The following is a 16,929-nucleotide window of genomic DNA, read 5'->3' as shown; positions in this document are numbered from 1 at the left end:
ACATTGTGGGCAGATTCTTTACCAGCTGAGCCACAAGGAAAGCCCAAAAATACTGGTGTATTTTGAACAGTCTGAAGAATAGACAAACAGCCCCCACACTCCATGGTCCAGCTTAAGAAACAGAACACAGCTGCACCTGTGAAGTTTGATATGTCCCTCCTCATCAAATCTTCCTCCTTTCATACCAGAGAGCCCCTAGCGTGAATTGTACGTTAGCTCCAGCGCTGGCTCTTCATGCCCTTCACCACATTTTTCCATCCATGCGCACACGCCAAGTCACTTCAGTCGTGTCCAGCTCTTTGCGAAACCATGGACTGTAGCCCACCAGGCTCCTCTGTCCATGGGATTCTCCAGGCAAGAATACTGGAGTGGGTTGCCACTTCATACTCCAGGGGATCAAACCCGACCCAGGGATCGAACCTGCATCTCTTGTGTTTCCTGCGTTGGCAGGAGGATTCTTTACCACTGGCGCCACCTGGGAAGCCCACATTTATCCATAGCTCTGAGCAATGTTGTTTAGCTTTGCATGCTTTAAAGCTTGATATATATGTATTGTACTATAGATACCTTTCCACAGCTTGATTTTTTTTTTTTTTAAACTTTTTGGCCAAGCCATATGGTATGGGGATCTTAGTTCTCCCACCAGGGCTCAAACCCGAGCCACTTGCATTGGAAGCTCAAAGTCTTAACCGCTGGACCTCCAGGGAAGTCTCACAGCTTACATTTTAAAAATCCTTGTTGAGATGTGTAGCTTTAGTCATTTTTAACTGCACTTGATACTTCTTCAATGGCTATACCTTAATCTGTTTTGTTGACAGACTGTAGGTTGTTTCCAGACTTTTTGCTGCTTTTTGAATACTGCTGACTGGATATTCTTGTACATGCTTCCTTAAATATTTGGGCCTTGTTTGGGAGTTTCTTTATGTGTATTCATAGGTGTAGAAATACTGGGTTTAAGAGTATATACTTTTTCAGCTCTACTAGATGGTTCCAGATTGCTGATTAAATTAATTGGTCCTAATTATACTAATAGTTGATGCAAGTTTCTGTTACTTGCCAGAGTAACATGAACTTGCCAAACTTCCTGAGAAATGTTATCTCATTGTGATTTTAATTGGCGCTTCCTTGTTTCCTAGTGGAATTGAACATCTTCTCATTTGTTGATTATTTGTGTTCTGTGAAATATTCATATTCTTTCTCCACTTCTCTTTTAGTTTATCTTATTTGCTTGTAGGAGATATTAAGGAATCTAATACTTTATCAGTTAATATGTGTGCCAGTCTATAGCTTATCTTTTCTTTTTCTTTACTGGCTGAAGTTCTTAATCAGTCTTAGTCTTAATGATCTTTATTTTACTGTTTTCTGTGTCCTTTTAAAATGATCCTTTCTACCCTTATATCCATGAGAGAAAGACTTGATCATGTTTGCTCTTGTATTTCAGCTCACCAGGTCCCATTATGTATTTGTTGAATCAAAGCATAATTGTTTTCTAATAATATTTACTTTTGTCTTTTTTTCCTTGTATGCTGCTGCTGCTGCTAAGTCGCTTCAGTCGTGTCCAACTCTGTGCAACCCCATAGACAGGAGCCCACCAGGCTCCTCTGTCCCTGGGATTCTCCAGGCAAGAATACTGGAGTGGGTTGCCATTTTCTTCTCCAATGCATGAAAGTGAAAGTGAAAGTGAAGTCTCTGTTGTGTCCGACTCTTAGCGACCCCATGGACCGCAGCCTACCAGGCTCCTCCGTCCATGGGATTTTCCAGGCAAGAGTACTAGAGTGGGTTGCCATTTCCTTCTCCATTTTTTCCCTGTATAAATCTTATCAAAGTTTCCCTTTTTTAATAAATTTAATAAATACATTTTTAACTTTATTGATACTTTCTATTTTATCTTTATTTCATTAAATAGTGCTCTTCATTAGTTCTTTCCTTTGACTTTTTTGGAGTTTGTTCTTTTTCTTTATTTTCAGTATTAAATTTCATCACAATAATACATTTAGTTTAATGAAATTACAGTGTTCATTATGAAAACTGATGGCTTCTTGTCCCTGTTTATCCCTATTCTCTCCTCTTTAGAAATAACCATTTTCTCTCCTTTCAGCAGATTATTTGGTGTATTTGCTTCTGTGTCTTCAAGGAATGTGTTTATATTGCTACCTATTGACCTCGGTTTTAGGTATTATTTACTGAATTCCTCCTCTAAAAAGTGAGGACTAAACTCACTTCCCCAGCTGTTCATCTTATTACCTTTTCCATTCCCTGTCTTCCCAGTATAGTATATTTTTGGTCAGAGAAATAGTCAGTGTTTACATTCACAGCTGACCCATGTAGTAATTCTGACTTTTGCCTTTGCTTTCCTAAGCAGTTTTTCATGGGGTTCATTTAGTTTAATTTAATCTCAGACCTTGCCTCATTGTCTGCATCTCTTCTCAAGAAGTTTAGATCAGCAGTCATCCTAACAATTCCATTTTCCTGGAAAATTCTCTTTTGGAGCAATCTGACCTGCTCTGTTCTCACAGGGCCTTAGCTATCATCCTCCTACAAATCCCATCTTTCCTGGCCCACATGTCCCATGTCATCCTTTTTCTTGGCTTCTTTCTTCCTTTTGTGGCACATATCTTCCAGTAGCTTCCAAAGAAAGGATGCATGGGAACAAGTTTTTGGTAACCTAGCATCTGTCAATGTCTTTTTTTCTCCCATAACACTGGTAGAATTCAGCATTGGATGTCTTTTTTTCTTCAGAATTCTGAAGACATTGCTCTAGTATTTTGTAGTCCTCAGTCTGATATTGAGAAATCCAGAATCATTCAGGTTCTTCATCGTTTGTGATCCATTTTTCCTCTCGGAAAGCTTGCAGGATCTCCTCATTTACTCCAGTGTTTCTCAGTGTTGGACCCTGTTATGGTCCTATGCTTGGATCCATTAAGCACTGGTGAGCCTTTCATCTGAATTTCTGCCTTGTGGATCTAGGACATTTTCTTCTAGTATTTTTTAATTTCCACCTTAAGCTTTCTCTATTTGCTCTTGATGGTATGCCTGATACTTCCTGGACTGGTCTTATAATTTTAACTTTTTATTAAAATTTCCATCTTTATGAATTTTTTTGTTCTACTTTTTGACAGGTTTCTTCCGTTTTGACAGGTGTCTTTTTGACAGGTGCCTTCCATTTCATCTATTGCCATTTTTAACATGTCTTAATCAGTCTTTCCCTGTCATTTGTCCATTGCCTAAAAATAGTTGGTTCATTTTCTCCCCTGGTTTTCCAGTTGTTTATGGTGGGAATTCTCTGTTGAGGTTTCAAATTCTGCTATCGTTTTTAATTTCCAAGAACTCTTGTGTTATTTGTAAGCTCTTATTCACATTTTACAATTAAAACATTTTACCTCTAAATATAATGATTTTTCAAAAACACTTTCATCTCCCTTTATAGGCACTGTGTTCTCAGATTTTCTCTTTGATTGCTTAAAAACCTCTTTTTAAGAGGTTTTCCTCAGTTGGGAGAGAGAAGCTCTCTCGCTTCTCTGAGTTGGAGAAGACCTGGGGGCAATAAAGTCTTCCTAAACTGACCTTGGGCTTCCCTCGTGGCTCAGACAGTAAAGAATCTGCCTTCAGTGCAGGAGACCTGGGTTCGATCCCCAGGTCGGGAAGATCTCCTGGAGGAGGGAATGGCAACCTACTCCAGTATTCTTGCCTGGAGAATTCCATGGACAGAGAAGCCTGGTGGGCTATAGTCCACAGGGTCGCAAAGAGTTGGACTCGACTGAAGCAACTAACACACACAAACTGACCAATACTCCTTATTTTACCCACTGCCACTCTCAGATGTACCTGATGGTGCCAGGTCTTGAAACTCTTGATGATTTGGAGGAAATTGGGTCAGTTTCTGGTCCCTCTCTGGGTGTGACCTCTTGACTACATTGTATAGGGTTTGGATCATACTACTTGCATGACTTGCTTAATATCCTCAAGTTATATATTAATTGTTTAAAACCATACTTTGTTTTTTTAATTTGGGTCAATGCAGCTATGGGTATTGCTCCTAATTCAGCCCCCATGAAGTGACCTGGGCCCCAGTGAGAACTGACTTGAGGATCCAGTCTTTCCCCATCTCAGTTCATCTTCAGTGTGCCAGAACCAGGGTGTGTTTGACCCCTTGTTGATATACAATTAGATGAGTGTTTTCCCGTAACACAAAACATTAAAAAGCCAATTTTCTCTTATATATATAGGTGAGAAGTTTTTATGATCACAATCAAGGAAAGGCTTTAATAGACATAGCTGTCTAATAGCTGCTACAAAGGAAAGTTAACAATTGTTTTTATTGACCCAGATGATTATTATTATTACTATTTATAAATATTATAATTATATGTATAATTATTTTATAATTATTATTATTTTTGAAAGCTGCTCCCAGATTTTTTAAAGTAGGCTTTTGTTGAAGTAGTTCTAACACAGGAAAATACATAAATTATAAGCATAATTTTTACAATATAAATACTATAAAAAGTATAAGTATAACCAGCATCTATATCAAGAAATAGAATGTTACTTGAATACCAGAAACCGCCTCCCATCCTCTCTGTTTCTTTTGTCCTAAAGATGATTACTACCCTGACCATAGCTTTGCTTTGACTGTTTTAAAACGTTTAATAAATGGAATCAAACATTTCTACTCTTTTGTGTCTGGCTTCTTCCCTTCCATGGTGTATGTTTGAGATTCACCCATGTTGTCATATGCAGCAATAGTTGGTTGGCTCTCACTGAAGTATGATATTTCCCTGCGTAACCTACCACCATTTGTACATTCCACTACTGCTAGACCTTTGTTTTATTTCCGGCATGGAGCTATCAGTAGTGCTGAAACTATTGTGAACATTCTTGTACATCTTTTAGAGAACATACATTGTACATTTCTCTTGGGCATATAGCTAGGGGTACTAAGTTCTTGAGTATGCAAGTTTAATATACTTAAACCAAATAGTTTAAGTGGTTATACCAGTTTATACTCTAGCCAGCAGGATATGAGGGTTCCATATCCTCTATATACTTAGTATTGTCAATAAATATTTTCACCCTTCTAGAAGATGTATGTGGAGAAGGCGATGGCACCCCACTCCAGTACTCTCACCTGGAAAATCCCATGGACGGAGGAGCCTGGTGGGCTGTAGTTCACGGGGTCGCTAAGAGTCGGACGCGACTAAGCGACTTCACTTTCACTTTTCCTTTCATGCACTGGATAAGGAAATGGCAACCCACTCCAGTGTTCTTGCCTGGAGAATCCCAGGGACAGGGAAGCCTGGTGGGCTGCCATCTATGGGGTCGCTCAGAGTCGGACACGACTGAGATGACTTAGCAGCAGCAGCAGCAGAAGATGCATGGAGTATCTCATTGTATCTCAACTTATGACTGAAGTTGATCATCTTTTAACTTTTTTATTAATCATTTAATATTCTCTTTTGTAAAATTTCTCTAAGTCTTTCCCCTATTTTCTATTTAGTTGGCTAATCTTTCCTCATTGATATATTGTAGGGTTGCATATTTGGGGTTTGCTTCTTTGTCATATAGGTATATTGTAAATATTATTTCACATCTGAAATAATGGTGTTACTTGATAAACCAAAGTTCTAAATTTTTAGGATAATCCAGTTAATCAGGGTATTTTCCCCTTATAGTAAATGTGTTTAATTTAAAGTCATGGAGATCGTCTGTGTTTTCCTCTATGGAAGATTTATTTTCCTGATTTTCCATATAGGTATTCAGTTGACCCAGGATCATTTACTGAAAAGACTATCTTTTTCCCCATTGTATGCAGTGTGCCTACCTTTGTCATACATATGGGGACTGCATGTGCACAGGTCTGATTCTGGGTCTGTAATGCGTCCCATTGGCCTATTTGTATACAGACTGTACTTCCTTAAATGATTAGAAGAATTCACTAGTAAGCCATCTGCTTGGAAATTTCTTTATGAGAATTTTTTTTATTTGTTTTGTTTTTGGCTGCGCTGCGTTTTCACTGCTGTACATGGGCTTTCTCTAGTTGTGGCCAGTGGGGACTATTCTTCATTGTGGTGCATGGGCCTCTCATTGCAGTGGCCTCTCTTGTGGCTCTCAGGCTCTAGAGCACAGGCTCAGCAGTTGTGGTACGTGGGCTTAGTCACTTGAAGGCATATGGGATTTTCTTAGACCAAGATCAAACCTGTATACCCTGCGTTGGCTGGAGGATTGTTAACCACTGGACTACCAGGAAAGCCCCTGTGAGAAGGTTTTAAATTGAAGATTCAATTTATTTATTAGATATAGGACCGTTCAGATTTTCTGTTTGTGTGTGTGTCTGTTTTGGTATACTATACCTTCCTAGAACTTAGTCTTTTAATTTATTGGCATAAAGTTTACTCATTATGTGATTATCTTATAAATCTCTTTAGAATCTGTTTTGATGTCACCTTTATCATTATTTTGTTAAATTTATTTTTAATTGGAGGATAATAAATAAATAAAATTTATTTATTTTAATTGGAGCTTTACATTGATGTGTTGGTTTCTGCCATATAGCAGCACGAATCAGCCATAGGTATACATATGTCCCCTCCCTTTTGAACTTCCCTCCCACCTCCCACCCCATCCCAGCCCTCTAGGTTGTCACAGAACACCTGGTTGAGCCCCCTTCGTCATACAGCAAATTCCCACCAGCTATCTATTTTACATATGGGAATGTTTGTGTTTTAATGCTGCTCTCTCAGTTTGTCCCACCCTCTCCTTCCCACACTGGGTCAAGTCTGTTCTCTATGTCTGTGTCTCTATTGCTGTATCATTCGTGATAGTGGTAATATGTGCCTTCTTTCTTTCTCCATTAGTCTTGATAGAGGTCTTTCAATTTTTAATTAAGTTATTGATTTCTGTTATTTTTGTTATTCCTTTCTCTTTTGTATTTAATATTCTATTTTTCTGATTTCTTGAGATTTATAATTGATATAGATAGATAGATATACATTTCTTTCTAACCATGCTGTAGCTGGATTTTGTTATGTTTCATATTTCTGTTACCAGTTTACAGTATTTTCAAGTTGTGTTGTGATTTTTTCTTTGTTTTATCAGTTATTTTAAAATGTATGGACTAGTTTTAAAATATCTGTGGATTTTCTAACTACCTTTTTGGTATTTTGCTATTTATTTCTGGTGTAACTCCACTGAGTTCAGAGTACACATTCTGAATGATCTGTGTCCTGTGAAATGTGTTTATCCTACTTTGGTGGTGGTGGTTTAATCACTTAAGTTGTGTCTACTCCTGCGAGCCCGTGGACTGTAACCCACTAGGTTCCTCTGTCCATGGGATTTCCCAGGCGAGAATACTGGAGTGGATTGCCATTTCCTTCTCCATTTTGGTTAATGTTATATATGGACTTAAATATATATATTCTGTCATTGTTGGGTATTCCGAATATTCAGTATATCATTTAGGTCAAGTTTATCTTATAGCTCAGATCATCCCTATTCTTAATGGTTTGATTATTGAGTTTTGGAGAATGGTGTGCAAACATCTATCATTGTTAAGATTTCTTTTTTCCTTTTATTGTCCCAATTTTTACTTTATACATTTTGAAGTTATGTTACATGAAAATATAGATTTCTTATATATTCCTAGATAATTGAACAAACCTTTAGTCAATGTGAACAATTTAAAAGTCTGTTTTCTCTAATTAAATGAGATTTGTCTGATAGTAGTATAGGTACATCAGCTTACTTGTGGTTAGTGCTTGCTTGATACATCCTTTTCTATTCTTTCTTTTTATTTACGGGTCTATATCTCTGGTAATACTCTCATGAGTGGCTTATAGTTGGATTTTATTTTTTTAAATACAGTTTCATAACCTTAGTTTTTAATAGGGTAATTTAGACCAGTTGCTAATATATATATAGTAGTGGCTGTCTGCTATTTTATTATTTATTTTCAATTTTACTCACTAGCTTTAAATCTGTTTTTTGTCTTCTACCTTGCCTTCTCTTGAATCAACTATTTTTATTGTTCTATATTCCCCCATAAGAGCTTGTATCTTCTTTAACTGTCTTTTATTTCTAAGTCTAGTAAATAAAACCAGGTTATTACTATCCAAAATAAGTAATTCCCAGGCAATGCTAATAACTTGAAACAATGCTATTTTTTTCATCTTTTGTGTTAACTTTTCTTATGTATTTTAATTATGTATATATGTTCAACCTCTCAAGACATTTCTAGTATTATTTTGTGCAATAATATTTTTTAAATGATTTTGTTTATTTATTTTTATTTTGACTGTGCTGGGTCTTCCTTGTTGCGTAGGCTTTTCTCTAGTTGCAGGGAGTGGGGGCTATTCTTTAGTTGTGGTGCATAGGTTCTTCTGGGCTTCCCTGGTGGCTCAGACAGTAGAGAATCCACCTGCAATGAGGGAGACCTGGGTTCGATCCCTGGGTTGGGAAGATCCCCTGGAGAAGGGCATGGCAACTCACTCCAGTATACTTGCCTGGAGAATCCCCATGGACAGAGGAGCCTGGCGGGCTGCAGTCCATGGGGTCACAAAGAGTCGGACACGACTGAGCAACTAAGCACAGCACACATTCCTCTCTTCTGTTACATCCGATAATATACTGTTAAATCCATCTATTGAGTTCTTTATTTCATTTATTATATTCTTCAGTTCTAGAATTTTCACTTGATTCTTTTGTTCTAGTTCACTGTTAAAATTCTCATTCTTATCTGTTTTATTGAACATAGTATTCACACTTATTAAAACCCATGTCTGATAACTTTGGTATCTGAGTTCTGAGGATCTTTGTCTAATATTTGCTTCAATAATTTCTTAGTACTCCTGGTACTTTAAGACTGAATCCTAGACAGTATGTATGAAGGAGTGAATAGGCTCTGGATGATGTTATTTTCCCTCCAGAGAAAGTTTGCCTTCCCTCTGGTAGACAGCAGGAGTGAAAGCAAACCTTCCTAATCCATCCAGGGACTCTTTAGCTGGAGACTGGGTTGAATGTTCATGAAACCCTTGCTACTGAGTTGTAGCCCTCCAGGAGTCCCAGCTGAGAGCTTTATATGTTTACTGTGACCACCACTCATCCCACCCCAAGAAGGTCCTGAACTCCAGTTTTTTGGCTCAACGGTACTATAAGACTATAGAGAATTCTGAATTTCTACTTAGCTTAGTTTCTTACCTTGAGAAACTTAAGAATTATAGAGAATTCTGAATTTCTACTTAGCTTAGTTTCTTACCTTGAGAAACTTAAGAATTCATAAAATTGTGTGAGGAAAAAAACTGGATCACCTTTCTGCATTTCTGTTCTCTCTCAAGTGTTAGACTATCACTTTGGCCTCAAGTTATATCTGATGACTTTAGACAGATTCTTTTTTCCATGCAGATTTTTTCAGTTATTTTTTTGCAATAATATTGGTCTGCCACAGGGCCACTCTATCAGGTCCAGAAGCAAAAGTCAGTTCTTAAGATTTTGAGATTTGGCAAAAGAGGTGTTTAAACATTCTTTCTTTTGAGTGAAGATATGTTATTCTAAGCTCACAAGGATTTTAGCCTTGAAGTGCACCTGTTTTCTTTTCCAGATAAGTACAAGGAGATGATGATGATGATAATGATTATAGCTCTTAATAGATTTTCTGGAGGGAGTAGGAGAAAAAAGTGTTGAGGGAGGCTTGTTCTTGATAGGCTTTCCCAGGAATCTTTGCATCGTCTTTGTTAATATCAGGTGCTTATCATTGCATTTCTTGGTACAAAGTCTTAAATAGACAAAAGACAGACATTCACAAATATGTACCAGAAATCACAAATATGTACCAGAAACTAATGTGCATTCAGAATTCTGCTTGTTAATATCAGGCTACTATGAGACCAAGTGAGAATGTTGTTGAGTAAGTGTGGAGTTTGTTTGTGGGGAGAGGAATCATCTTACCAGACAACTCATGAGACCATGGCCTATATCCCAGTAGCAGAGTCCCATTTCTAATGACTAGTATAGTCTTTCCTCAAATTCAGGGCCTTGCCTCCAAGACATACTGGATGTATCCTGGCAGATTTTCTGCTTTGTTCCTAATTTTTTATGCTCACATATATATCATCATGGTACATTTTCCTCATATCAGTGTCACATTCATATAGGTTTGAAGACTTTGCTTCCTTACCAGTAGCGTGCATGTGTGAAGTCACTTCAATTCGTGTCTGACTCTTTGCAACCCTATGGACTGCAGCCCACCAGGCTTCTCTGTCCATGGGATTCCCCAGGCAAGAATACTGGAGTGGGTTGCCATTTCCTCCTCCAGGGAGCCTTCCCGACCCAGGGATCAAACCGGCGTCACTTCTATCTCCTGCATTGGCAGGCAGGTTCTTTACCACTAGTGCCACCTGGGAAGGCCTTACCACAGCAGAAAGTCCTAACTTTATTCGTAGATATCAGGGTTTCACAGCCTAACTTTCTGTTTTCCATCTGAATGCTGAAATGAGTTTACAAAACATAAATGCTGGTTTTAGTAGTTACTCTGAAAGCTGAACTTTTTTCCTACCAGATGCTGACCTCTAGTTGCAGTGGTTTCTTAAGGCCACATCTAGGTTATTTTAAAGCCTATATCACTAAAATAGATAAGATGCATGGTTTTTTTTTTTTTCCTTATCTGTTAGCATATTGCAGTCTGTATAGGTTTTTTGAGACTTTAAAATTCAGGTAACTTCTCTGTAATCACAAAGAAAATAAATATTTTACTCAGGCCTGTGATTTCTGAATGCCATCTCCAAATTTTCCTGCTTCATACATAGTATATTTGATCAATCCGGTCCTGCCATGTCTTCTATCCATCTCTTCTCCCCTTTTTCTATATTCATTTCAAGAAGTCTTCAAAATTGCAACTTCTTTGTTAGCATTATAAACAAGGTCATGTTCTTATCCCAACTAGATGTTTTACTATGATAAAACAGACATGTTTATTTTTAATGTCTTTCAGACTGGGTGATTACACCTATGAATAAGAAATCTATTCTCAAGGCAGATATTCCTGAAGGAGAATTGGGTCAGTGGATGATAAAGGAAAGATTCACTAGAGATAGTTGCTGGAAATATGATGACCTGTTGGAATGGCAGCATGGAGGCCAGGAGATAAACTTGGAGCAAGTAGTGCTTGCTCATGAGAAAACTTCATCTGTGGTTGGCGACCAGAAATGTGATGAATCTGGGAAACACGGCACCGTGAACTCATCTTTTGTTCAAAGTCAGGGATTTCAATCTAGCAAAAAAGCCTTTGAGTGTAGTGAGTGTGGAAAAGTCTTCACTAAGAGTTCAACCCTCAATAAACATCAGAAGATTCATAGTGAAAAACTTAATGCAAATCAGAAAATTGTTATTAAAGAGAAGCGATATGAATGTAGAGAATGTGGGAAGGCCTTTCACCAGAGCACACACCTCATCCATCACCAAAGAATTCACACTGGTGAGAAGCCATATGAATGTAAAGAATGTGGCAAGGCCTTCTCAGTGAGCTCCTCACTTACTTATCATCAGAAAATTCATACTGGAGAGAAACCTTTTGAATGCAACTTATGTGGAAAAGCTTTTATCCGAAACATACACCTTGCCCACCATCACAGAATACATACTGGAGAGAAACCTTTTAAGTGTAATATATGTGACAAAGCCTTTGTGTGTAGGGCACATCTTACCAAACACCAGAATATTCATAGTGGAGAGAAACCCTATAAATGTAATGAATGTGGCAAAGCCTTCAATCAGAGTACAAGTTTTCTTCAGCATCAGAGAATTCACACTGGAGAGAAGCCTTTTGAATGTAACGAATGTGGAAAGGCCTTCAGGGTGAACTCTTCCCTTACCGAACATCAAAGGATTCATACTGGAGAGAAACCTTATAAATGTAATGAATGTGGAAAAGCGTTCAGGGATAATTCATCCTTTGCTCGACATCGGAAAATTCATACTGGGGAGAAACCTTACAGATGTGGTTTGTGTGAGAAAGCCTTCAGGGACCAATCAGCCCTAGCCCAACATCAGAGAATTCATACTGGGGAGAAGCCTTACACATGTAATATATGTGAGAAAGCCTTCAGCGACCATTCAGCCCTCACTCAGCATAAGAGAATTCATACTAGAGAAAAACCTTACAAATGTAAAATCTGTGGGAAAGCCTTTATCCGAAGTACACACCTGACTCAACATCAGAGGATTCACACAGGAGAGAAACCTTATAAATGTAATAAATGTGGGAAAGCTTTTAACCAGACTGCAAACCTCATTCAGCATCAGAGACATCATATAGGAGAAAAGTGACATGGAAGAGCCTTGAGACTGAGTGTATTAATTATTGAATGCAGGAGAATAACCATGAAAGCTTACTTGAAGATAGTCATTTTTTTACTGAGAGTCAAGGTTCACACTAGTATGGGTTTTGAGACCTTAAGAATGGCAAATACTTTTCATACTTCAGGAAGTATCTTGGTTGAATAGCAGTGATATGTAATTAGTCTGAATTACCAAGTATCAGAACCAGAATGGACCTTCATTAACCACATGGAAATTAGTTCACCATTAAGAGAAAGTATACAATTGTAAAAATTAAGGTTGAGAAGCAAAGGAACAAAAAAGAAAATGGTCTGTAAGCATTTTACTTTACTTGTAGGAGGATTTCTACCTTTAATGGAACCCTTTGTTTTCCTCACCCCCTACTGCTGACACCAGCGTAAAGAAAGTACAGTTATCTAAGCATTGGCCCAGGAGTTAAACTATGCTTCCTGCTTTCTGCTTCAAACCACTTTTTGTCACACTTCCCTGGTTCATACGTCCACTGGCTTCTTACTTGTATTCTCCTCCTGGGATAATTCATTTGATCGGTGTGTCCTTTTTTGATTTAGCAACTCCTAATTGGTGGCATCACGTCAATTACTACCACCCAGTTTGCTCTTGAGGACTGGTGACTTGACCTCATACACAGCCCATGATTCTGGATATTGCACTAAACCCAGCTTTCAGAACACAGGACCCCTGTCTGGAAGGCAGAGGTTGATCTAAATTCCTCAGTTACCCAGTTCCTCTGGGCTTCAGCTTGACTCTCACCCTTGGATAATCCCTAAACTAGGGACATAGTCTATGCAGACATTTCCTTCCAATTGTTCTGCATTGTAGTACTCCACACATGGCAGTCGGGCATGCTCAACTTTGGGTGTGATGATTCTAAAACCTAGAGGTGTTCTGGGCCACCTCTGCTTCTGTGACTTGCCATTTCATGATGTGCAACTGATGAGGTTAGAGCTTCAGGCAGGTTGTCAGAATGCTCTTAACCACCCTTTCCCTTGGCTGGGCAGTCCTCTGTGTCCACTGCATTAGAGTATATTTGTTGCTCCCAGAATATTGAACTGCTGGATCCTGTTCCTTGCCTTCCTGTTGTCTACTTTTCTGAAGGTATCAACTCTGTTCACGGAAGATGGAGAGAGCTTTGAATTTCTGATTTTGCATTTAAAAGTTGCCATTTCCTCTCCACCACCTGGGTATTCTACCATGTAAAGATTACCCCATTCTGACAGTAGTGAGCAGCATGTTGAGTAATTCCATGGAGTGACATTCTCTGGCAGGGGCCGCTCCCAGAAGTTGGAGTGATACTCTAGTCCTGCAGGCACAGTTCCCTCACTATCTTTAATTCTTTAGTGCTGTCAGTAGACATCACAGATAAAATAACATCCATGTGCCTTCAAACACAGCCCCTCATGGCACCTCCCCTTCCCCATCACAAAGAATGAGGAGCCCACACTGCTGCAGGCTGGAGCATGCTAAGGCATGAAGGTGGAAGAGCAAGTCAGCTGTCATCTGGGAAGCAGTGTGGCAGGTTCCTGGTCTGTGAAAGTGCTCTCCATCAAGTTGGGTGACATGCCAGCACCCATGAAAGCTGTACCTCAGCTCCAAGTTACAGGAGAGGATATTCTTTGTGATGGTGGAATCAGGACTTCAGGTTGAACATAGACTTGGAGGCTTCCAGTAGCTTTAAAGCCCCAAGTTCTCTAAATTCAGCTACCACCTAATAAAGGCCGCCTACTTGGGTTGCTATCTCCTGTTAGGTGATCAACAACTCACCCTTTCTCCCTGGATGAGCTGCAGGTGAAGCGGCATTTCAAGAGGTTGCTTGGAACCCATCATGCCCTGGGCCCATACATGTTCATCTGTAGCTTCTCATGGCTGGCAACCCCAGATCCAACAATAAACTTGGAAAACTGCTCACATCTGCTTTCAGTACTATCCCTGTGTCCCACTGGTCCTGTCACCTCCTTACCTTGAATCCCTCACAAGCAACACATTTCTCAGCTGAGTTCTTCCTTTTGTTTTTAATAAGAGCTGTTGCCCCTTGGTGTTGGCTAACGTTCCTGCTGCCACTCACCCCAGCGACAGCGGCAGCAGCTGTCCTACCAGCGTTAGTGCAGTCCGATGGCCCTCCATCCAATGACAGTCCATTTTCCCCGAGACCGCTCCTGTTAGGCTTGGGTCTCATGAAATTAGACCTCTGAGATGACTGGTCACTCCCTTGTCTGGGAAGGCAAAAATAAATGGCCTATTAAAAATTCCCAAACCGACTTGGATGTATTTATACTTCATCTGACCTGACTATTAGCAGTGACTTTATTCGGCCACATTATTAACACCTTATGTATGACCTTCTCAACTCAGGGAGCCAAAAGTTGCCTGGGTGCTATTTTGTACTTTTTAAATCTGAAGTAGTCTGACTCTGCACGCCAGCAGTCTGGCCTTTGGCTTAACCCCAAAAGTGCATTTTTGAGAACTCTGACTTAGAGTCTCTCAGCCACCTTCGCTTCTGCCAGCCAGTCTGCATGGCGTTAGAAAAGAGTTGAGCAGTTACTGACAGGGACTTTTCTTTACCCAAGCCTCCTAGATGGAGCAGTTCATTCTGCAACTTGCTTTTCTAGTTTTGCTGATAGACACTGTGGCAGAAGATGAGGATCACTGGGACCCTCCATCCTCAGCACATCCAGCCCATCCCTCACTACTCCCTGGTGGCACAGACACTTCCCAGCACACCCACGTCTATACCATCTCAAAATAATGAGTCTGAACATGTGGCAGAGGAAGTGCTGAGCCAGTGTACCCATCCCGTTCACCTGGACTCTAGGAAAAGGACACAGAAGCAGACCTAGAACATCTCCCATACCAGTGCTTTCCTAGGGCACTTTGGAATTGCCCAGTCATTTTTGGAATTGTCCTTGGAAGTACCAATTCTACTCTGGCTGGGGAAGGGTTTGAGTAGAGAATTAGCTTGTAGACTCTTTGTTATATTCTTCGAGGTCTCCAGGCTCCCATGAATAGCTACTGAAAGTGCCAGCTCCTGCGGGAAAAATAATTTCTCCAAGTTTCCTCACTCAAATTCTCTCATCAGGACTTCCTCATCGCCAGCAGATTGATTTTGCATCTGAGTTCTCCCTGGTAAGTTTGCCTAGCTTAGCGAGCAGCACCTCATCAAGAGGTTGCCTTTCTCCATATTCAATGACTGCACTTAAAATGGCACCTTGACCTTGCAGCAGACTAGGGCTTCCAGCCACAGAGTCTTGGAACAAACAGCTCTAAACTGCACGCATGCCTGTGGTTGAGAAAATAACCATGTTTAGTTCCCTACATATGAATGTAATCTAAGAGTGCACAGCCTGTAGCTGTCTTAATTCTTTTCCCTTCCTTACCCTCTTTGTACTTTGCTGTACCCGCCCATGCTGGATTAGCCACCAGGACAATCTGGAAATAACCACTCCTACCTGCTTTATCCTGCAATGGGAAGGTGCCCACCTCAACTCCTGCTAAATATATTTTGGATCCTATCTTTACTTTCGATATTTTTATATCAATTTGTGAAGGGAAGAAAAATACAAGGCTCTACTATTTCCATCACTCAAGGACATCTCCATTGTGCTCATGATGGTTCTCTGCCCACGTCGGGGTTTGCTTGTATGGACATGTCCCTCCTCGTTTTTTGTCTTACCCTGTACACCACACATCACTATCCTCAGAAAAAAAAAAAAAATATATATATATATATATATATATTTCCGTAAGAATTACTAATCAGTGTGTCTTTCTGAAAATAAGTCAGAAAAGTATTCAGTGTTTAAGATGTGCAAGCTGCCTGGTGATCTAATTAGATATCACTAAGAGTGGGTGTTCATTGGAAGAACTGATGCTGAGGCTGAAACTCCAATACTTTGGCCACCTCATGTGAAGAGTTGACTCATTGGATAAGACCCTGATGCTGGGAGGGATTGAGGGCAGGAGGAAAAGGGGACAACAGAGGATGAGATGGCTGGATGGCATAACCGACTCGATGCACAAGAGTTTGGGTGAACTCCGGGAGTTGGTGATGGACAGGGAGGCCTGGCATGTTGCGATTCATGGGGTCACAAAGAGTCGGACATGACTGAGTGACTGAACTGAACTGAAGAGTGGCTAGAAATGGTGCTTCCAAGTGTGTTTACCTGTTTATGGCCAATGTGGTCCTAACTCACCGCACTGACTATCTAAACCTACCTGACCCCAGAAAGCATTGTGCTCAGGCTGTGGAATATCAAGAGCTGTGTCATCAGTCGCTGGGGGTAACAGTTAACGTTTGAGGGCATACCTGGTGCCAGGTACTATTGTAAGCATTCCCACTTAATCTTCACAGTAATGTGAGACCATTTCTCCCATCCCCATCTGAAGGTTGAAGAGAGGATTAGGGACATGTCAGAAGTCACAGAACTGGTAAAGGGTGAATCAGAGAATTGACCCAGGCTGCATACTGCACTGGGTCACTTCCTTTATGGTACGTTCTAGGCCACCCTAGAGAGCCACTTGGCTTTAAATGTCAGGGAGAGGCTGATGTGGGTGTAGATGAGAGGCAGTGTGGCGTGACAGCATGGC

General features: G+C 40.0%; 1 protein-coding gene across 18 annotated transcripts in view; it reads left to right on the top strand.

The window, feature by feature from the left end:
• The window catches only part of ZNF454 (zinc finger protein 454), a 50,795-nt gene extending 34,784 nt beyond the window's left edge, over window positions 1–16,011 (top strand). For all 18 annotated transcript variants that reach the window (XM_055539745.1, XM_055539787.1, XM_055539792.1 and 15 more), the window contains one exon: window positions 10,982–16,011. In XM_055539745.1, coding sequence (XP_055395720.1) covers window positions 10,982–12,315 — 1,334 coding nt within the window. In that variant the 3' untranslated portion in view covers window positions 12,316–16,011. The remainder of the gene's footprint in view (window positions 1–10,981) is intronic.
• The last annotated feature ends 918 nt before the right edge of the window (window positions 16,012–16,929 follow it).

This window comes from Bubalus kerabau, chromosome 1 (assembly GCF_029407905.1).
Source record: "Bubalus kerabau isolate K-KA32 ecotype Philippines breed swamp buffalo chromosome 1, PCC_UOA_SB_1v2, whole genome shotgun sequence".
Classification (NCBI taxonomy): domain Eukaryota; kingdom Metazoa; phylum Chordata; class Mammalia; order Artiodactyla; family Bovidae; genus Bubalus; species Bubalus kerabau.
Note: the sequence above shows the minus strand (reverse complement) of the source record. Positions and strands in the feature narration are given on the sequence as shown.